Below are 23242 nucleotides of genomic sequence, written 5' to 3' on the forward strand. Positions count from 1 at the left end.
GTCCTGGAGCCTTCCAGGAGTAATTTCTGAGCAGAGAGCCAGGAGTAAGCCCTGAGCACTGCCACACTGCCAAGTGTGATCCAAAAACAAACAAACAAAAATCCCAGACTGGGCCCGGAGAGATAGCATGGAGGTAGAGCATTTGCCTTGCATGCAAAAGGACAGTGGTTCGAATCCCGGCATCCCATATAATCGCCCGAGCTTGCCAGAACCGGTTTCTGAGTGTAGATCCAGGAGTAACCCCTGAGAGCTGCCGGGTGTGACTCAAAAACAAAACAACAACAACAACAAAAATATCCCAGACTTGATTTCTTCTTTATATAATTCTGGTTTTAAGCTGGGTTGGAATGTTTCTATTGTTATAAACTATCTGAAGTTTATATATATGACTCATATTAAATTTTCAAAACTCCAATAATTGGGGCCGGGCGGTGGCGCTAGAAGTAAGGTGCCTGCTTTGCCTGCGCTAGCCTAGGACGGACCGCGGTTCGATCCCCCGGCGTCCCATATGGTCCCCCAAGCCAGGAGCGACTTCTGAGCGCATAGCCAGGAGTAACCCCTGAGTGTCACTGGGTGTGGACCAAAAACCAAAAAAAAAAAAAAAACTCCAATAATTCTAAAAATAGATTAGTGTGTTATCTCTGATGGTTTTAAATATAAAAGGCTAATATTCATGGATTAACTATTTTAATTTATAAAGATAATTTTAATACTTTATTTTAGCACCATGTTTGTAGACATGTTGATAATTGGGTTTCAGCCATAATATACACACCCATCTTCATCTGTGCAACTTTTTCACCAGCAGTGTTCATCATTTCCCAATTTCCCCATCCCCTGCATCTCTTTAACTGGTTCATTTAGCCCATGGACATTGAGAGTGATGATTGTCATGGGATTTAGTGTCATCTTTTAGTATGAGTTTTGAATGTCTTGTTGTTTGTCTTATCAGTATCAATCCTTGATTTCATTTTTTAAGGCTGTTTTTCTTTTTTTTTTTTTTTTTTTTTGGTTTTTGGTTTTTGGTTTTTGGGTCACACCCGGCAGCGCTCAGGGATTACTCCTGGCTTTATGCTCAGAAATCGCTCCTGTCAGGTTCAGGGGACCATATGGGATGCCGGGATTCGAACCACCGTCCTTCTGCATGCAAGGCAAACACCCTATCCCTATGCTATCTCTCTGGCCCCATTAAGGCTGGTTTTTGAGTCTGTAAAGGTTCTAAGCTGTTGTTTATCTGTGAAGTTATGATCCTACATTCAAAACTAAACGCAAATCTTGCTGGGTGAAGTACTCTTGTTGATGCATTAATTTCATTGAGTTTGTTCACTATATCATGCCACTGCCTTCAGGCTTTGTGGGTTTCTTGTGACAAGTCTGTGGTAAATCTTAGGTATGCTTTTTTGAACTATAATTTCCCTTTTTGAACTTGCTGCTTTTAGTATTCCATCCCTATCTCTGGTGTTTATTGTTGTAACAAGGAGTGTTTTTCTTTTGATCATTTTTAGCTGGTACTCTTTGGGCATGCAGGATTTGGTTGCATGAACTCTTTAACTGTAGAAGTTTCTCTGCAATGATATCCTTGATTGTTGATACTTGATGAGGGATTTCTTTCTGTGCCTCTGAGACTTCAGTAATTCTGATGTTGTTTCTGTGAGGTTAATAAAGACTTCTATTTTTATCTTTTCACATTCTTTGAGGACTTTTCCCTTTCTGATCATTTGTTTTGAGGCTCTTTTCCAATCTCTTCTGCTGTATGAAGTTGTTATGCATCTCATCTTCCAGCTCACTTATTCTCTCTTCTGTTACTCTGTTGGAGAGGCTTTCCTGTGGTTTTCATTTCGCCTAACAAAAATTACAGCCCTGTTATTTCAGTTTGAAGTTTTCTTATATCTACTCTCAGATCCTCTTAATTCTTATTTGTGGCATGTTTAGTTTGTTCCATGCCTTTTTTTAGTTCCATGAACTTTCTTTATATTTCTTCTCTAAAGTTTTTATCTGAGAGGCTAAATAGATGGTTGATACTTTTCAGGTTTTCGAAGCTACCAACTTTGTTGTGGAAGGTGGAGGCCTGCATTGTTTTCTCATTGTTATAGTTGTAGTATGGTGTTTTCTGTGGCATTCCTTGACTAGGAGGAGGGTGAGGCCACAGTGTGGAGTGGGGAAGCTGTACTCCACTGACTCTTTGTCTTGGATTCTGTCCCTCATCTGGTGCCACTGTGGTTTCCAGGTCCCAAAGCTGCAGGCTTCACCATCCTAGCCTCTGCTGTCTCTGAAAAATGAATTCCTTAACTCTGGACTATAAAGGTATTTTTGATGTTAATAAGACATTGACATATAGAAATGAAGTTGACATCTTATAGTTCAAGATTTACACATGTAAGACTTTTATTTTTCTTATGTCAATAAGAGCTCATCAAAAGCTTTCAGAATGGGGTTGGAGAGATAGCATGGAGGGAAGCCTTGCATGAGGAAGGTTGGTGATTTGAATCCTGGCATCACATATGGTCCCCTGAACCTGCCAGGAGTAACACCTGAGCACTGCCGGGTGTGACCCAAAAAAAATAAAAACAAACAAAAAACCCAAAAACTTTCAGAATGGACTATATTACCTGCCACCCATACTGTCATCTCTCCAAATCCTATACTTTGACTAAACAGTCCAGCTCTTAGTTCCTTTTTGAACTCTTCTCAAACTCACCTATCTCCTTCAACATGAGAGCAAAGTATTCTGCTTGCTTTATTTTCTGTGTGCTGGCTTAATTCCTCAGTGATTTTTTTTTTAATTTTTGAGGACATGAATGATTGTCCTTTTAAAATACTAAGCCTATTCTGGTCCAGAGAAGACAAATGAACTCATATTTGACATTATAAATGCAAATAATAGATTAATAAATCTGAGATCTTAGAAGTCATGTAATTTTTCTTTATTTTAAAGATAAATCTAAATTTTTGTAGACAGGTGATTTTGAGCAATTAGTGGCTTGAAAGTAGTGTTTTAATGCTGTCAATGAGATATACACAATATATAATAGTAGCAAGCATTTTTTTTAATGCTTGCTGGAATTTTGTACTGTTGAGTACCCTTCATATTCCAGAGATTTTTTTCTAGTGACTGGAGATAGAGAAAAGGCAAAAGAGAAATGGGATCATTGTATAGCAGAAGTATATAGATACTTATATTTTATAAGTATATGTAAATATATATTTATACTTTTTAAGCCTAGAGATCAAGAGAATGATCAAAATTTTCTTCCTTATACATGACTGTTTGATTTTTGAATTATTATTTTGAAGGTAGTTTCATTTTGTATTATAGTAGTTTTGTCTTAGGGTGTTTTCTTTTTTTTAATGTACAAGGGTTTAGTTTCTTTTTTTATTTGTTTGTTTGTCTTTGTTTTCGGGTAAGACCTGGTGGTGCTCAGGGGTTACTTCTGGCTCTACACTCAGAAATTGCTCCCAGTAGGCTGGGGACCATATAGGGGAGATGGAAATCTGCTCAGCAGCCTGCAAGGCATATGCCCTACCAACTATGCTATTGGTCCCACCCTCTAGGGGTTTGGTTTCATTTACTTTCTAGTAAATATTATATGAATTTAGGAACTGGAGAGATAGTACAGCAGGTAGGAAATAGCCTTGCATAAAGCTGACATGCATTCAATCCCAAGCACCCCATAAGGTCCCCTGAACACCGCCACTTGTGGCCAAAACAAACTACTTGATTTCAGCCTTGAAATAATATCTATTTTTTCTGTTGCAGAAAAATTTAATTCAAATCAAGGGAAACAACATTCTGTGTGACATTTAAAGATAATCTTTTAGTTCTGGGTTTGATCCCTGGTAGCATAAAAAAAGATGATCTTCTAAATGGGGAAGTATGATGAATTTTGTGTGTGATATGTAAGAGTTCAGATAATTGCAGATAGTGAATGAGAGTCAAGTAGGGTTAAATATGAAGCAAGATGGAAAACATTTTGAATTGCTTCTGGGGGCAAGCATGAGTCATGGAGAAATGAGGAAATTGATTAGTCCACTGAAACTGCAGTGCAGCTGAGGTTAATTGGCAAGGATTTGCAGGCTGTGACTCCATCCTTGCTCAGCAGCTTTGAGGTTAAAAGAGGTGTTGTTGAAGGCCAAAAGAGTGAGCAATTGAAAGGTGTTAATGATGCTGTGGTTGATTTAGGCTCTCTTTATGCTGAAAAAAATTCCAAAATGGGCTGAGAGGCTAGAGATCAAGATCATGGAGGGAAAAATAGTCTTCTTTTTTTTTTTTTTAATCCAAGATATAGGAAGTTAGGAAGAGAAGTTTTGAATCTGCAGCAGACTTGTTCAAGTTAGAATTCTGGGACTAAAACTTGTTTGTTTTGAGTAATGACTAAGATATGGTCATATTTCAATGTGTGATAGAAGTAGGACATGAATTGAAACATTTAAAGGTGAAATGAAGATCATCTGGCTGTCTCTACAAGTGACCTTGGTAGTTGTATCTGGCCAAAATTACAGCCAAGAGGGTTGGGTGGGCAAATTGATTTTAGTAAATAAGATTGTTGAATCTAAGAGAAAATGGCAAAAACCTTTTCCATGACTTTTTTAAAGGAGAATTTATACAATCTGCAATGGAGGAGATTGAAGGTGATATTTATCAGAATTCAGTAGGAGAAAAGTTGCAAGTACTCTTAAAATAGTATGTAGGAGGGCCCAGAGAGATAGCACAGCGGCGTTTGCCTTGCAAGCAGCCGATCCAGGACCAAAGGTGGTTGGTTCGAATCCCGGTGTCCCATATGGTCCCCTGTGCCTGCCAGGAGCTATTTCTGAGCAGACAGCCAGGAGTAACCCCTGAGCACTGCCGGGTGTGGCCCAAAAACCAAAAATAAATACATAAGTAAATAGTATGTAGGATACTTTGTTTATAAGTAAAATAAATGAGGTCCAGAAAGGAAATCCAGGAATGAAGAGAGGCAGTAACCACAGTCATTTGTATATACAGATGCCAGGAATTAAAGGTTGTGGCTGGAATCAGAAAGTGACTTGAGAGAAATGGAGAAGAAGAAATGGGTTATTTCTAAAACTGTATTACTAGCAAAAGTTGAGAGAGATTATGCAGGAGTGATGGACTTGCTTGCAGACATCTCTATTTTTAACCTTTGCATCACCTGAATCCCAAGCAGATCCACAGCTGTACCCCCAAACCCTTTACCCACAAACAAATAGAATAGCTAGCACTCTGGCATTCAGGTTATTGGGGGTAGAATCACTATGAAATAAATAATTTGCTTACATGTTGGGTTTAGATGGAACTTGTTAGTTCACCCTGAGAACTTGAGATTCTGGTGAGAATCTCAATTACAGACTCCTGAGGAGTCACAGATTAAAAAAAAAATCTTCCTAGGAAACAGTTTTTGATACCACCAGCAATTATAACAGTTTTTTATGACATTTTTAGGCAAATACAAGTTGCTTTCCAAGCAACAGGTAAAGTATGTTCTTGCTATATGGGGGAAATAAAGCAATGTTTTATATTTTCACTGCTTTTAGAGACTGTGAAAGAATCATTGTGTTCTGCTGAGAGTTTTATTTTAAAGTTAAAAGTGAAATCGCATCTTGCTAACAAATTGCATGTCATTGGCAAAAAAACAAGGACAAACAAAAAAGAAAATAGAAATGGTCATTTGGTCCACTCCTCTTCACTTACCACGGCCAACATTCCTAAATTCATAAACATCAAATATAAAAAAATTTGCCGATTCATCCTTTGGAAAGCTCTACTTTACGTGTCCTCTAGTTTCAACAGCTCCGCCTCTTCAGATATTTGCCAATGGGCTCACAATGCCGCATCACTGCTTTGTCTGACCTCAGCATCCTGAAAAGGGCCTGGTCTTTTTCTTTAAATTCAGCTCCCTTTACATCGTTTCCCCTGTAAGCTGTCTGCATTTAGATGGTCTCATTAGCTTTAAGGTGAGGTTTGGACAAAAATGCACTTTACTTTGCATGACTTATTATTCCAGTTCTCCTGGCCCCCTTTGCAATTCTGTTAATGCTGACACTTTACTTGCAGATTTTTTTCCATTAGAAATTGAGAGCATCTGAGTTTATTCCTCTGATTATATTCTATCCATGAAATGCAATGTGTTGTCTGAATTTCAGCTTGTGGAAATGGACGAAATTTAAATCACAATGGACAAGTGATTTGGTGGTTTTTAAACAGTACTGAGGGTCTGGGAGACAGTACAGCATGTTCCTGGTCATGTTCCATCCCTGCCACCACATGCCTTCACCAGGCATTTCTGGAGATAGCCCTGGAGGCCCTCGAGCACTGCCAGGACTGCCAGGTGTGGTTTTGAAGAACCTCAAGCACCTCTGTGTCACCCTGGAGGTCCCTAGCATTGCAAGGCTTGAGCAATACCATATTCTCAGGCCCTTGTATTGAATCAATGCCTTGTTTAACCAAGTATTGCCAAGAATGGCCCCTGCCTCTTGAGCACTGCTGGGCAGTCTCTGCAAAAGCAAGCAAAGAAATAAAAATGTTGGGAAGACTTTTTGCTTAGTTCAATGATCAGTAAAACAGATGTGTATAGCATTGGAACTATGACATATATACGATTCCTTGCAACTGATTGATATCCAACAAGCGCTTTAGTACTGTGCCAAATCCAAATGACAATATTGAATTATTTTCTGGGATGGACAGATGGTAGAGTGAGTAAGGGTCTTGAATAATACAAAAGTGACTGGGCTTTAGTTCCCAGCATGCCAAGCTTCACTGTGCAGAGTCAGGATTAAACTTGTACACCACAGGGAGTGCTCTAAAATCCAAAACAAAAATCATGTTCTCATTTGCCTATTCATACCATATTATTGTGTTATATACTTATGTTTATAAAATTATTTGTAATAAACATGTTATACATAAATATTTGTCTTTATTTTATCATTTTTATATATATACAACATTCCTATTTGTAGTCAACAGTGGAAATCTAATGTAAAAATATTGCCATTTGTTATAGTATCACAAGTAATGTGTTTATACTATAACCCCAAGTTCCAATTGATAAAAAGAAAAATTGTAGGAGATTTAAAATGATTTTTGAATTTTTTGAATTCATTAAATAATAAATAAAATAATTAATTAAAATAATTACATTTTAAAATATTTTTTAAAGTTTCTATGGCTTCACTGTTTTGTCTAAATTTTAAGTACTTTGAAGTTAGGTATTGTGATTTTCAAGTTAGCTAATAATCCCTTTTTAGTCACGTTTTTGGAAAACTGTGGTGTTAATCATCTTCTTTTTGATCTAAGTAAGGAAGATCATTGAAAGACCTGGGTTTTTTTGTTTGTTTGTTTTTGGTTTTTGGGTCACACCTGGCTGCACTCAGGGGTTACTCCTGGCTCTATGCTCAGAAATCGCTCCTGACATGCTTGGGAGACCATGTGGGATGCTGGGATTTGAACCAGTCCCTCTGCATGCAAGGCAAAGGCCTTACCTTCATGCTATCTCTCCGGGACCTTTTAAAGGTGTTACTCTGAGGATTTGGATTTCTGATTTCTGGATGCTTCTGCATCTTTGCCTTATTTTTCCTGTAAGTCATAGTATGAGAAGAAAATGACTGAGGGTCCTTTATCCATCTTTTGGAGTTCACTACTTTATCAGCATCAACATTTGCAGTAAAATGCAAATTGAATATTTTATATAAAGCATGTATAAAGTAGTGTGTATGCTATTCATACGAACACAGTCATAGCATGGTTGCCTTGTATGCATGCATCCGATTTGTCGTCAATTTCCAGCATTTCATAGGTTTCCCCAAGCACCATTAGAAGTAATTCCTAAGTGTAGAACCAGGAGTAACCCTGAAGCATTGCAGACTGGTGCAAAAACACACAGAAAAGTCACACCACATTGTACCATCTCACATAAAACAATTATCAAAATATTATGTAAGAAAAAGCTAATTTGCATTACAAATAAAGTATGCTAGAAATATGTATTCATCTAAAATGTCAAGTTTTAGCCTACTGTATCAAAATAAGTTCTAAGAACAAGACATAATAAAAAATAAAATGATATAACGATATAACACATGAAATAAAGTTACAAATAGGAATTGTAAAGCCTTATATGTGAAAGGAACTCAGGGAAGAATTATAGTTCAAAGACAAAATCATTTCTGAATTTAAGATTACCATAGGGCCATAGAGATAGCACAGAAGTAGGGCACTTACCTTGCACACAGCCAACCCAAGATGGACAGTGGTTTGAACCCTGGCATCAATATGTTCCCAAATGCCTGTCAAGAACGACTTCTGAGCACAAAGTCAGGAATAACCCCTGAACATTGCCCTGTGACTCAAAACAAACAAACAAAGATTACCATAGGAAGAATGTGTGAATGTATGTGAAGAATAAGTGAATAAATACTGTAGTTGCATACTTTAAATAAAATTGAAGACAAATCAGAGGAAAATCTTAATCTGAAAAATAAATGTAGAATACAACATAAAACAGTCAAAAGAAAATAAAAAAATACTAAAAGCAGGCAAACAAGAAGATTAAAATCATAAATTTGAGTTCTTATAATAGAAATTCAAGAAAAAATAACAGTAACTTTGAAAATTCAAGAAAATCTTCCCACCACCACCAACAACAAAAAAGAAGCAAAGATCAAATAAGTGAACATCATATACTGAAAGAATATAACAGATGCAAGACCTTTAATTTGAAAGGGAAAAAATACTGAATTAACACCTGACTTTTCAATAGCCTGACTTTATACCAAAAGAAAACGCAGGGTTTATATTTACCTAATTCAAGGTCAAACTGTGTAAGTTAAGTATTTTGTGTTTGAAAAAATGTACCTTCTGTTATTAAAATACTTGGTTAAAGTCTTCCCTATGCAAGAAATTAGAAGAGGTTCTGATACATTGAGCACTTCCTCCAAATTAATGGAGAAAAGGAATCAGTCCCTCAAACATAACTGGAGATGGAATCCCAAGGTGTTTTAATTAAGTGTAAGGCTTAATGATAACGTGGCCAAAGTGAAGGATAATTCTTCTGGTCAAAGACAGGACAGTTTGAGCTTCAGAAACATTAAGAATTGCAACAGGTTAAGCTCTACCAAATACGTTTATATGTATGAATTCTTAAATATTTTAAATCCCAAGAGGGGCCAGAGAGACTGTATAGGGTTTGAAGCACTTGCTTTGCTTATGGTGCAAAAAATGACTCTAATCATACTTTTAGTGATATTATTTGACTTTTAGTAATAGCCAAAGTTTGATGACTTACTGAACGCTGGTTTGTGGTGATTGGCACTTTGGTGGTAGGTGTGGTGTGGTGATTTTGGTTCTGATTCATGTAGTTGCTGTACACTTGATTGTTAAGTAATATCATTATCTTGATTAAAAAAATCGAGTGATGGGCCTGGAGAGATAGCACAGTGGTGTTTGCCTTGCAAGCAGCTGATCCAGGACCTAAGGTGGTTGGTTCGAATCCCAGTGTCCCATATGGTCCCCCATGCCTGCCAGGAGCTATTTCTGAGCAGACAGCCAGGAGTAACCCCTGAGCACCACCGGGTGTGGCCCCCCAAAAATAATCGAGTAATGTAAGTTATTCAGGACTTTATATATTAGAAAAACTAACTTATCGCCTAGAAGTTAACAAGAGTTAAGGAACTTGCTTTGCATACTATTAGATCTAAGATGGCTCTATATATGGTCTCTGTCAGGAGTGATTCCTTACCACAGAGCCAGGAGTAAGCACTGCCTATGTGGCCTCAAACTACAAATTTTAAATTAAAAACAAAAATGAGTCTAAGATAGAGAATCTAATAAATATTAGTATGAAAACTCAAGTTGTATACCCTCCTGATTAAGTACTGATAGCTTACTCCTGGCTCTGTGTTCTTTTATTATCCCTAGCAGCATTCAGTGACCTTATTTGTCACTGGGGACCAAACCAGGGTCATTAAAGACAAGTGCTTTTTCATCTCTTTAATTGTATTTTCACTGATTATGTCTTGTTTATGCAATTAAAAAGTCATAAAATAGCATTTTAATATAAATTCTGTAAGAATCAACGTGAGTATTTTAAATAGGATTTATTTTAAATGGGGTTTATTTAAAATTAAAGGCACAATCAGAATGTACTGAGGATGTTTTTGCCAATGGCAATGGATTATTTTTCTTAGCAAGTATCACATTTTTCCCTAGGAGTGTTAAAAAGGTGCATTTTGCAAAAATAACGTCCTCTTTATTGGCTCTTTAGGTCTAGTTCTAAACATTTATTTCTTATGGATCAATAAAAATTATAATTACTTGGCTTAGTGGTTAAATGTGATTAAAAGAAAAGTATTAATAGAATTATAGATCTATTCATATCCATTTATATCTATGTATAGATCTATTTGATTTAAAAAAACTTTGGTCTTCTATTTCCTTCTTTGTTGTGAGGGTGCAGGGTGTGTTTGGATTATTCCTAGTGATGCTCATAGATTTTTCCTTATTCTGTACTCAAGGTTAACTCAGAGGACAATATCAGGAATCGAACTGAAGTCCTTCCTCCCTCTCTCCTCTCCTTCCTTCCTCTCTCCCTCCTTCCCTTCCTCTCTTTCTCCTTTTCTCCCTCCCTCCCCCTTCTCTCCCTTCCTTCCTTTTTTCCTCCCCCCTCTCACCCTCCCTTCCTTCTTTCCTTTATTGCTCCCTCCCTATTTTCTCCTTCCTCTCTCCCTCATTTCTCTTCCTCCCCAGTTCAGAAATTCAGATCTGATGTTTGGTCATGTAGAGGATTAAACTCAGAACCTTGTGCATGCTAGACATATGCTCTCCTACTTGAACTATTATTTTTCTGTAATAAATGAAAATCTTAATCTTTAAGAAATACAAAATTTTTAAGGAATGTATAATTTGTATAGCAATGATTGATCCTTTTCATTTCATGTTATAATTTAATGTAAGTAATTATTTGATAAAATGGAAGAGTTACACCTAGAGTAAATATTAGTTAAGTCTGAATATATTCATATGCTAAGGAGTAGTGCTCCTTTATGCTTTTTATCAAATATTGCTCTAGCATATTAAAATCATCTACTGTCATTAAGTAGAAAATTCTATCAGATATATATAAACATGTTAAACATTTTCATTGAGAAATGGATTTAACTCTTATTTTAGCTTTATCCCAATTGAAGAATTACATTCTACTTTCCTAAATTTAATATCAGATTTCTCTGGTATTAACTGAATTGTAACTGTTTTTCACAAAATACAAAAATTGATTTGGGATTAAAATGTTCTATTTGTGAATAAGTCACTCACTTAAAATATATATTGAGCTTTATCAAAAGCACAAGATTAAGTTTAACTTGTTATAACTTTGGCAAAAGAAGATAAGTTTCTATTTATGAATGTTCTAGATTATACATTGTATTTATTGGTTGGTTTTGCTCTGTCCTTCTATCTCTTAAATTTGTTAAAGAATGAATTATGAATTGGAATTGAATGACCACTTTCCAATAATGCATCGTTATTTTTCTCAAGAGTTTATATTTAAACCTAAATATTGACAAGATAATATAGAATTATGATAAGTAAAAGAAATCCATTGCAAAAATCCACATGCTATATTATTCATTTTATAAACAATGTCCAGAAAAAATAAATAAAACAGGAAATAAAGTAGTGACTGTCAAGGGCTAAGTAAAGAAATGATGAGCATGGCTTTGACTACAAACAGGTATAGGACACTTTTCTGATTTAATAGAATGTTCTGGAATTAGGTGGTAGTGATGGTCCTGTAACTTTGAGTAGACCACTATACTGTTCATTTATCTACTGGGATTCACTGGTGAAGAGGGTTGCTCCTTTTTTTTTTTTTTTTGGTTTTTGGTTTTCGGGTCACACCCAGCAGCGTTCAGGGATTACTCCTGGCTGTATGCTCAGAAATCACTCCTGGCAGGCTCAGGGGACCATATGGGATGCCGGGATTCGAACCACCGACCTTCTGCATGCAAAGCAAATGCCTACCTCCATGCTATCTCTCCGGCCACAGGGTTGCTCTTTTTTATTACTGAAACCCAACTACAAACATGTTTGTAATCATGGTGCTTAAATAAAGATAGTAATCATTAAAAAGTCAGATAAACATTCCTATAAACGTACTGATCCGAAGTTGTGATACTGACTGCAGAAACTTCAAGTGACCTTCTTAAGCACTAATAAAACACTAATAAAATGTTCTTCTTTGCCCTCAGTTGTATTTTATTTTTACCTGTTGTGCTTGATGTAATTCAAAACTTCTAAACCATTACTCTTATTGAAATCCCCCAATACACACAAAATTTCTTAGATATTTTTCTTTTCATTTTTAGCTTTCTGCATTTTTTTAAATATTTGAAATCTATTCGTACAAGTGCAAGTCATCATGTGCTTTATTGTCGATGCTATTTTAGTGAAAATTGACATGATAGGTCTTATGATAAGGTCTGCTAATAATGTGAACCATTCTTGCTATATATTTTTAAATTAAACCGAAAATAGGTGAACTTTAAATATTAATAGCTTGGGCTTATTTCTAGTCTCCCTCTGTTCTTGCAGCCTTTTACAATCAAACTTTTCCCCAGTTGTTCCCTAGAATCAGACATATTTAGTTGAAATAAGGGCAGAATGGAAAAGACAGAATTACTCAAGCCTTGATTTAGAATTTTTTAAAGCTTTGTGTGTGTTAAGGTTTTGTTTGTGGCACTCGTTTACATGAGTCCTGATATTCTACAATGAAGGATATGATGGGTAGCAGATGATAAAGAGGGCTGACAGCAGCTCAACCATGAATTTTAGTGTTTGATTGAGTATTATAGAAAAGATCACTTGTTCTGTAGATATCGGAGGAAAGTCCATCTGGCTGCAAAGTAGACAGCCAAACTAGGTGTCAGATACCCAGTTTTAATTCAGTTCTGTACCAAAATTTAAATATCTGAAATCTAGTTTTAGAAAGACAAAATTTGATATGTATCCTGAACTGTAAATAAAAACAGGAATGATACTAAGGAGTGGATTGGTTAGAATGAGTACGTAGGGGTTACAGATGATCTCACCCTTTTTAAAGTTATTTTTAATATTTTAGTTTAATTTTTGATTCAAATAATTTAATTTAAAAATTAATTGTTAAGGTTAATTATCATGAAATGATTACAGAAAATATAATATTGTATACCATTGTGGATATTTTAGTCTAAATCAAATAGAATATATTTGTATGGTTGGGAAATGACAAAAAAACAAGCCATGGTCCTAACAAACTAGAGTACTAGCACAGTTCAACCCTTTAACTCATAATTTTTAATATTTTTGGCCACACCCGTTTGATGCTCAGGGGTTACTCCTGGCTTAGCACTCAGAAATCGCCCCTGGCTTGGGGGGACCATATGGGATGCTGGGGGATTGAACCATGGTCCTTCCTTGGCTAGCGCTTGCAAGGCAGACACCTTACCTCTAGCACCACTTCGCCAGCCCCTAGCTCTTAATTTTGCTTTCCCTTTTTCCACACTACATTATAATGCTGGTTTATCAAATCAACTTAAATATCTATGTAGCTAATCCTCATCATCCACCTTAGTTAAAACCAAATAATATTTAACAATATTTTTACATCACTATTATTGAATAGAACATTGCAATTACTTTAGTAATAGAAATGAACCAAAAAGCATCGCCACAGCTAATTTCACTTTTTCTTTTATTTATTTTTTATATGGGGTCATCCCCAGTGACGCTTAGGGGTTACTCCTGGCTATGCACTCAGAAATTGCCCCTAGCTTGGGGGACCAGATGGACACTGGGGAATTGAACCATGGTCAGTCCTAAATTAGTGCATGTAAGGCAAATGCCCTATCACCTGCGCCTCTGCTCTGGCCCCAAATTTCACTTTTGATTCATTTATTTAAACACTAAGGAAAGAAACAAGTTCTTATTATTAAATTTATTTATTTTGTTATTAAAATATTTTATTAAGGGGCCAGGCGGTGGCTCTAAAGGTAAGGTGCCTGCCTTGCCTGCGATAGCCTTGGACGGACCGCGGTTCGATCCCTCGGTGTCCCATATGGTCCTCCAAGCCAGGAGCAACTTCTGAGCACATAGCCAGGAGTAACCCCTGAGCATTACCGGGTGTGGCCCAAAAAAACCCAAAAAATATATATATTTTATTAAATTTTATTAATCTTAATTATTTTTATTAATTTTTTATTATTTTATTTATATCAAATAAGAACTAGTTGCCTAAGATTGAATGTTATTCAAAAATACACAGGAATATTGAAATTGTTGTCCTTATAGTATTCATTTAAATCCACTTTGGTTTAAAGTAGATAATTATTCTTTCCATCATAATGTGATAAGTACTGTTTTCCTTCTTTACAGACAACATCTGGAGAAGATGTCCGAGACTTCACAAAGGTGCTGAAGAACAAGTTCAGATCTAAGAAATACTTCGCCAAACATCCTCGGCTTGGCTACCTGCCTGTCCAGACGGTGCTTGAAGGTGACAACTTAGAGACGTAAGTTTGATTTTAGCATTATAAATGGACATTTCTCTAATTTCTGATATTTTTTTTAATTTAGTGACAGGGGTTTCTCCAATATTTCAAAAGTTGAAGTTTGATCAAAATGTTTGGGTTTTTTTGTTTGTTTTGTTTTGGGATCCAATTTGGTGATATTCAGGAATTACTCTTGACATTTTACTCCTTGTAGTGCAAAGGAACCATATGAAGGATGAAACCTAGGTCTGCCGTGTGCAAAGCAAGTGCCCTAACTATTGTGCCATCTCTGGCCTCAGATGCTTAGTTTTCAGAGTAAAAGTCAAAACTTGGAATTGCCTTTACAGCAGAATTACTATTTGCAATTTTGTAACAAAAATACAACTGTAATCTTTTAGTTATCCCTAAAATAGAAATATTCGTGTGTTTCCCTTTCTTTTCTTTTCTTTTTTTTTTTTTTTTAAAGAAATGAACTCTATTTTTTTTTTTTTTTTTGGTTTTTGGGTCACACCCGGTGGTGCTTAGGGGTTACTCCTGGCTGTCTGCTCAGAAATAGCTCCTGGCAGGCACGGGGGACCATATGGGACACTGGGATTCGAATCAACCACCTTTTGGTCCTGGATCGGCTGCTTGCAAGGCAAACACCGCTGTGCTATCTCTCCGGGCCTGTGTTTCCCTTTCTATGGGCTCTCTTCTTTTCTCTAAAATACTTTTCAATTTCTATATTATTATATAGTTCTTTACATTTCTTTTTCATTTTTCCTTCTGAGGAGAAGTTTTACTAATTCATTTTTTTGGGGGGGTTGGGGGCTTCCGGGCCACAACCAGAGGTGCTCAGAGGTTACTCCCAGCTCTGTGCTCAAAAATTACTTCAGCAGGCTTGAGGGACCATATGGGATGCCAGGGAACAAACCTGGGTCATCCATATGCAAGATGAACACTCACCCTACTGTGCTATCACTCCAGCCCTAAGTTTTACTAATTTTTATACTGTTTTTCTTCTTATTGACAGACTTTTGTTTGTTTCTTTGTCTGTTTGGGCCACACTTGACTTTGTTTATGATTTACTTCTAGTGTGGCTCAAATATCTCCCCCTAAATTAAGATTAAAATAAAATTCAAGCATAAATATTCCTATCAAGGCATGAGTCATGAGAAAGAACTTATTTTATTGTTAATTATATACAAAATATCAAGTCAAAAAAGATAGTAAAATTCTCGCTACAGACACTCTTTCAGATTTTAGAGAAGAAACCCTAAATTGTCATGAAATGCTCTGAATTATGCAATAAAGGAATTGTAATAAGAAATCTAGTAAGTATATTGAGTATGATATTGAGTAAAGTCCAAATTAATTTAACCTTCAGAGCTCATGGTTTACTTTATTGTGTATATAAGAGGTAATCAGAGAGCCATAGTTGGGTATTATAACAGTTCATATCTCAAAGATGACAAAGTACAAGGGTAGACTGATAAAATTTTTTCTCATATAAGGCGCTGCAGACTGAGATAGTTGCTAAATTTATATACAAATACATCTGTGTTATATGTAGAACTGCTCAGAAGTAGACCACAAAGTCTAGTGTAGATCTTTATCCAGCCCTGTCTAGAGGCATGTGATTTAATATAGAAGGAAATATAAATTCAGCTATAAATAGGCATCTCGTTCCACAAATTGCTATATATGTATACATAGACAAATGTAAATTATTTTGATAACTACTAAATAGTAAACTGCATACAAATAATGAATATGTCATTTCCCCATACTATACTTTAGGACACATTTTATTAAAACTATTTAAATTTAGAGAACTGTAAGTGTCTGGAAAGATTAGTACACATATTAAGGTAATTACGTGCATGGAGCCAACTTCAATTTGATCCCTGGAACTGCATATGGTCCCACTAGCATTGCCAAGAGTGATTCCTGAGCAGAGAGCTATGAGTGAGCCCTGGGCATTCCCAGTTGTGGCCTCCAAACCAAGTAGATGCATACATAAAGAATAAAGTGATCTACTTGAGTAACTCCTTTAAAATATTAAGTTTTTTTTGTTTGTTTGGATTTTTTTTCGAGCCACACCCTTTTGATGCTCAGGAGTTATTCCTGGCTAAGCGCTCAGAAATTGCCCCTGTCTTGGGGGACCATATGGGACGCTGGGGGATCGAACTGTGGTCCTGATCCTTGGCTAGTGCTTGCAAGGCAGACACCTTACCTCTAGCGCCACCTCACTGCCCCCCCAAATAAGTTTTTGATCTGTTTTTGTGTATGTGTTTTATATACTATAGTTTTCCTTCAAGACCTTATATGATAATACATTCTTATTTGTTTTTATATCTATAATTTAGTTTCTCTGTACCAAAAAAATACCTCATGACAAAAACAAAATTTTTCATCTGTTAACATCATATGTAATTTAACTTCATAGTAGTTGCCCAAAACATAGAATTATCAAACAGTGCTCTTATTTATAGGGTAAATTAATTGGCTTGAGCTGGTGATGTACCTTTTACTGTTTTAACAAACTTTTGATATTCTGTATCCCAAATAACAGGGTTCTATTGGTATGAATCATATAGTTAAAAATATTATTCTTTTTTAGTAACATTTGATAATTTGCTTCTTATTGTCAAAATAATCATTAACATCAGTCATTGTATTCTGAGTGACTCTGTTAAAGTTAAAAAGAAAAAACAAAGTATGCCAATCAATTTTGAGCTATTATTTTTGGCTTTAACTCTGAAAATTCTTTAATCTAACAGAAATTTAGTAGCGTTTTTGGTGAGAAGAAAACAAGAAAAAGAAAGGTGGGACCAGAAAGATAGGTCAGCTGTAGGGTGTTTGCCTGGCATGTGGCTGACCCAGGACGGACTTGAGTTCTGTTCCTGGCACCCCATATGATCCCCCAAGCCTACCAGGAGTGATTTCTGAGCTCAGGGTCAGGAGTAACTCCTGAGCACTGCCAAAAGTGCCCCCCAAAAGATGTATAATATTAAATTATGTGTCATATGTTTCTTTCTGAAAAAGATTTATGAGTTCTACTGGATAGAGTGCTTTTTTAATTCTGGAATAAGTTCTTAAAATCAGTAGAACTGCTGCTGCTGTTTTTGTTTTTGTTGTTGTTGTCGTTGTTGTTTTCAGTGTCCTTTCTATCACAGGCCACTTAATCTTCTGGTGTAACAATTTATGTGAGTAGGGAGTAAAAAATTGTTTTCACTTCTATTTGTGGGAGGAGAACATTAGAGAAAAACCAGTGAGGTGGTAAATATGTTGAAGTTATTTATGAAGCTGATTAGAATTATTTTCTCTTCTTTCCCTTTCATCCCTACAAAATGTAATGTCTTATCCCCAACCAGCAATTATCGTACATGCATGAAAGGGATTTGTATAAAAAATAAGTTATTATTAACAGGAGATAAACAAACCCAAATGTTAAGTTTTTCTCAGTTAATTTTATATTTATGCAAGCTCTTTTCCAAAAATAAATGTGCATAACTTGATTAAAAGACTGCCATAGAAACTGTACCTAACCTACAAGCTAAAATGATGACAGGATAATTTGAGAACAAATACATTGGTTTCTCTACTGATTGGAGAAGTTAAATAAACACTTTTCACTAGTATTGGTTTAAATGAAATGGATGATTTCTTTTAAAGGGTTTTCATAACAAGACCCAGGTCATAGGAAATAAAAAAAATGACTGGGAGAAAGTAGAATCTAAAACGATTCCTGAAAGATGAATAGTTAGGTATTTGGTGTGGGAAAGTTTAGATCATGAAATATATTTACAAAAGCCTGAACATAAGATAGGCTTTTCAAATAGATGAGAAGCTAGAAATGAGGTGAAGAGAGAAGCATCTTGGGAGTGCATGTATGGTGTTTGCTTTTGTTCTGAGAAATATTGGGAGCTACTGATGGTTCTACTGGTTAAGACTATGCCAGATGGGACCTGAGAGATAGCATGGAGGTTAGGTGTTTGCCTTGCATGCAGAAGGTCAGTGGTTCGAATGCCAGTGTCCCATATGTCCCCCGAGCCTGCCAGGAGCGATTTCTGAGTGTAGAGCCAGGAGTGGACCCTGAGTGCTGCCGGGTGTGACCGCCCAAAAAAATGACTATGCCAGATTCTTACCTTTTCTGCTTGAGTTGAGTGAATGGAAAAAAAGCTAAAGACTATAAGCATTGGAACTGAGAACTCAAAGCTCTGGATGGTCATTAAATTTCTCAAGGGAAATTCAGGATGCAGTGAATATTGATTGAATACTGATGCATTGAGTATTGATCCCTTCATATTAATATAACACCTTGTTTAGCCACCACTCTAAAAGGCAGAGATAGCCAAAGTTTTTCAGTTTGCCCAAACACACAAATGTGTCTTACTGTTAATCCCCTTTAATCACAGATTACAGTCATACACTGGGAAGATGACCTTGTGTGTTTTTTCTCTCACAATTAATTGAGAGGCCTTATCACTGCTTTATCCCACATCCACAAATCAAAAAATTTAAAATCAGTGAAGCCAACAGTTTTTATTGCTTTTTTATAAAAATCATCTTTCATATAATAAAAAGAATTCTTTTGAGAACCTCTTCAGCTCAGCTTTCTTCTTCTGCCATTCTTATATTACTTCAAATGAGTCAATTTTTGTGCTAACTGAATTAATTTTACAAGAATCAGTCAAGCAGTTTTGTGAGCTTTACTGAGTTCAATTAATACCCTGGTACATATTTTCATATGTTTAATGCATCTGGCAAATGTTATAGTACAATTGAGTTTTCAAAATAAACTTTAGAATAGTTACTTTTTTTTTAAGAAAATATAGTTTCTCAATATAGTTTTCTCAATATAGTTAAGGCCATCTACCACAAGCCAGTGGCAAATATTATCCTCAATGGAGAAAAACTAAAAGCCTTCCCTCTGAATTCTGGCACAAGACAAGGCTGTCCTCTCTCACCACTCCTATTCAACATAGCACTGGAAGTACTTGCTATAGCGATTTGGCAAGAAAAAGATATCAAGGGAATCCAGATAGGAAAGGAAGAAGTCAAGCTCTCACTGTTTGCAGATGACATGATGCTCTACTTAGAAAACCCTAAAGACTCTACCAAAAAGCTTCTAGAAACAATAGACTCATATAGCAAGGTGGCAGGCTACAAAATCAACGCACAAAAATCAATGGCCTTTCTATACACCAATAGTAATAAGGAAGAAATGGACATTAAGAAAACAACCCCATTCACAATAGTGCCACACAAACTCAAATATCTTGGAATCAACTTGACTAAAAATGTGAAGGACCTATACAAAGAAAACTATAAAACTCTGCTCCAAGAAATAAGAGAGGACACGCGGAAATGGAAACACATACCCTGCTCATGGATTGGCAGGATTAACATCATCAAAATGGCAATACTCCCCAAGGCATTATACAGATTCAACGCTATCCCTCTAAAGATACCCATGACATTCTTCAAAGAAGTGGATCAGGCACTTTTGAAATTTGTTTGGAACAATAAACACCCTAGAATAGCTAAAGCAGTCATTGGGAAAAAGAATATGGGAGGAATTACTTTCCCCAACTTTAAACTTTACTACAAAGCAATAGTTATCAAAACAGCATGGTATTGGAATAAGGACAGACCCTCAGATCAGTGGAATAGGCTTGAATACTCAGAAAATGTTCCCCAGACATACAATCACCTAATTTTTGATAAAGGAGCAGGAAATCCTAAATGGAGCAAAGAAAGCCTCTTCAACAAGTGGTGTTGGCACAACTGGCTAGCCACTTGCAAAAAATTAAACTTAGACCTCCAGCTAACATCATGTACGAAGGTAAAATCCAAATGGATTAAAGACCTTGATATCAGACCCCAAACCATAAGATATATAGAACAACACATAGGCAAAACTCTCCAGGACATTGAGGCATCTTCAAGGAGGAAACTGCACTCTCCAAGCAAGTGAAAGCAGAGATTAACAGATGGGAATATATTAAGTTGAGAAGCTTCTGCACCTCAAAGGAAATAGTGCCCAGGATACAAGAGCCACCCACTGAGTGGGAGAAACTATTCACCCAATACCCATCAGATAAGGGGCTAATCTCCAAAATATACAAGGCACTGACAGAAATTTACAAGAAAAAAACATCTAATCCCATCAAAAAATGGGGAGAAGAAATGAACAGACACTTTGACAAAGAAGAAATACAAATGGCCAAAAGACACATGAAGAAATGCTCCACATCAGTAATCATCAGGGAGATGCAAATCAAAACAACAATGAGATACCACCTCACACCACAGAGAATGGCACACATCACAAAGAATGAGAACAAACAGTGCTGGCGGGGATGTGGAGAGAAAGGAACCCTTATCCACTGCTGGTGGGAATGCCGTCTAGTTCAACCTTTATGGAAAGCAATATGGAGATTCCTCCAAAAACTGGAAATCGAGCTCCCATACGATCCAGCTATACCACTCCTAGGAATATACCCTAAGAACACAAAAATACAATACAAAAATCCCTTCCTTACACCTATATTCATTGCAGCACTATTTACCATAGCAAGACTCTGGAAACAACCAAGATGCCCTTCAACAGACGAATGGCTAAAGAAACTGTGGTACATATACACAATGGAATATTATGCAGCTGTCAGGAGAGATGAAGTTATGAAATTTTCCTATACATGGATGTACACAGAATCTATTATGCTGAGTGAAATAAGTCAGAGAGAGAGAGAAAAACGCAGAATGGTCTCACTCATCTATGGGTTTTAAGAAAAATGAAAGACATTCTTGCAATAATAAATTTCAGACACAAAAGAGAAAAGAGCTGGAAGTTCCAGCTCACCTCAGGAAGCTCACCACAATGAGTGATGAGTTTAGTTTGAGAAATAACTACATTTTGAACTGTCCTAATATTGAGAATGTATGAGGGAAATGCAGAGCCTGTTTAGAGTACAGGCAGGGGTCGGGTGGGGAGGAGGGAGATTTGGGACGTGGGTGATGGGAATGTTGCACTGGTGATGGGTGGTGTTCCTTTTATGACTGAAACCCAAACACAATCATGTTTAAATAAAAAAAAAAGAAAAAAAATAAATAAAACTAAAGTTCTGAGGAATTATGATTAATATAATATCCTAATCGAATTGTTATTGTGGGAACAGTATATAAACTAATATTAAAACTATTATAAAATTAAAAAAAAAGAAAATATTGGGACTGGAGCGATAGCACAGTGGGTAGGACATTTGCTTTGCATTCAGTTGATCCGGGTTCGAACCCTAGCATCCCATATGGTCTCCTGTCCCTGCCAAGAGTGATTTCTGTGTGCAGAGCCAGGAGTAGCCCCCTGAGCGCCACCCGGTGTGTCCCCAAAACAAAAATGTATAACCCAGGGTCTGGAGGATAATACAGTTGAGCTAAAGCCCATACTTTGCATGTAGGTAACCTGAAGTCTCTTCCTGGGACTGTAGGGTTCCTTCGTCCTGGCAGTGGTGAATCACACATGACCACTGAGAACAGAGTTGAGAGTATTTCCCTATTACCGCTGGATGCTTAAGGGAAAAAAAGAGAGAAAGTATACTAAATCATTTACCTGCACTTAACATTTATATTTTAGAGTTGATGAAAATGATAGGTAATTGGATTATAATACTGTATTCTGTTGTTTTATTAGATTACTTATGAATTATTGGATTTATTTACAGTATTGGTATTCTGGCAAATACTTAATGAAAAAGTATTGTTTTGAAAATAAGTCCAAAGAGTCTTAGTTTTTTATTAACATAACATTTGATCTCTTTTTAATCTTTAATATTCAAATGTCAGTCTCTACATCCTATAGGGATATAAGAGATCATTAGTCTTTCTTATGATTGTATGATAGAAATAAAAGTACAAAGCAAATCTATATAATCTGGACTTTCTTCTTTGTTTATCAATATTAACACTGGGTATAAATATTCACATTCATTGTTATACTTCTTCTCAAAGAAAGACTAGGGTTTAAACTAGTTTTTAATGAGTATGTTGTTTTCAAACAATATTTTATAGACACTTGGGGATTTTAGGCACTACTGTGATATTGAGGGTACCCCAGTATTAGGAATGAAATTGATTAAGCCCTAGACTCAAGAAGAGTAAATTTACTTTTATCTATATTGTAGGTTGAACATTGGATAAAATTCTACTTAAAGAATGATCTCTCCTTATGTGGAATATAAAGAAAATTTGTAGGGAAATAACAAAAGACCAAAGATAATATATAGGAAGAGTAGAACTAGTCTTTAGTAGGAACATTGCCATTGAGGTTGGGGTGACGGTCAATAGTTAGGGAAAAGAATACCAAGAGGTGGAGGGGGAAATGCTTGCCATAGAGGAGGAGGCAGGTGAAGGGAAGTGGATTCTAGTTAAGAGGCTGGTGTTGGATTATTGTATGCCTGAAACTTAATAATGACTAAAACTATAATGCAGTGATTTAATTTAAAAATATTGTGGTCTGGGGCACAGCAGGTAAAGCAATTTGCCTTGAATGTGGCCAACCTAGGTTTGATCCTCGGCATCCCATATGGTCCCCTGAGACTGCCATGAATAATTTCTGAGCAGAGCCAGGAGTAATACCTGAGTGGTGCTGGATATGGCCCCTAAATACACCCAAAAAATGGTCTAGAGAATTGCTTTCAGATTTACCAATAACCATAAAATTTTATTGGTATAT

The 23242-nt window shown here is 36.2% G+C and overlaps 1 protein-coding gene across 1 annotated transcript in view; it reads left to right on the forward strand.

The window, feature by feature from the left end:
• UTRN (utrophin) overlaps positions 1 to 23242 on the forward strand; it is a 576171-nt gene that overhangs the window by 526263 nt on the left and 26666 nt on the right. The window contains 1 exon segment of the mRNA XM_049789386.1: positions 14408 to 14544. Coding sequence (XP_049645343.1) covers positions 14408 to 14544 — 137 coding nt within the window.

Source organism: Suncus etruscus, chromosome 15, assembly GCF_024139225.1.
Source record: "Suncus etruscus isolate mSunEtr1 chromosome 15, mSunEtr1.pri.cur, whole genome shotgun sequence".
NCBI lineage: Eukaryota > Metazoa > Chordata > Mammalia > Eulipotyphla > Soricidae > Suncus > Suncus etruscus.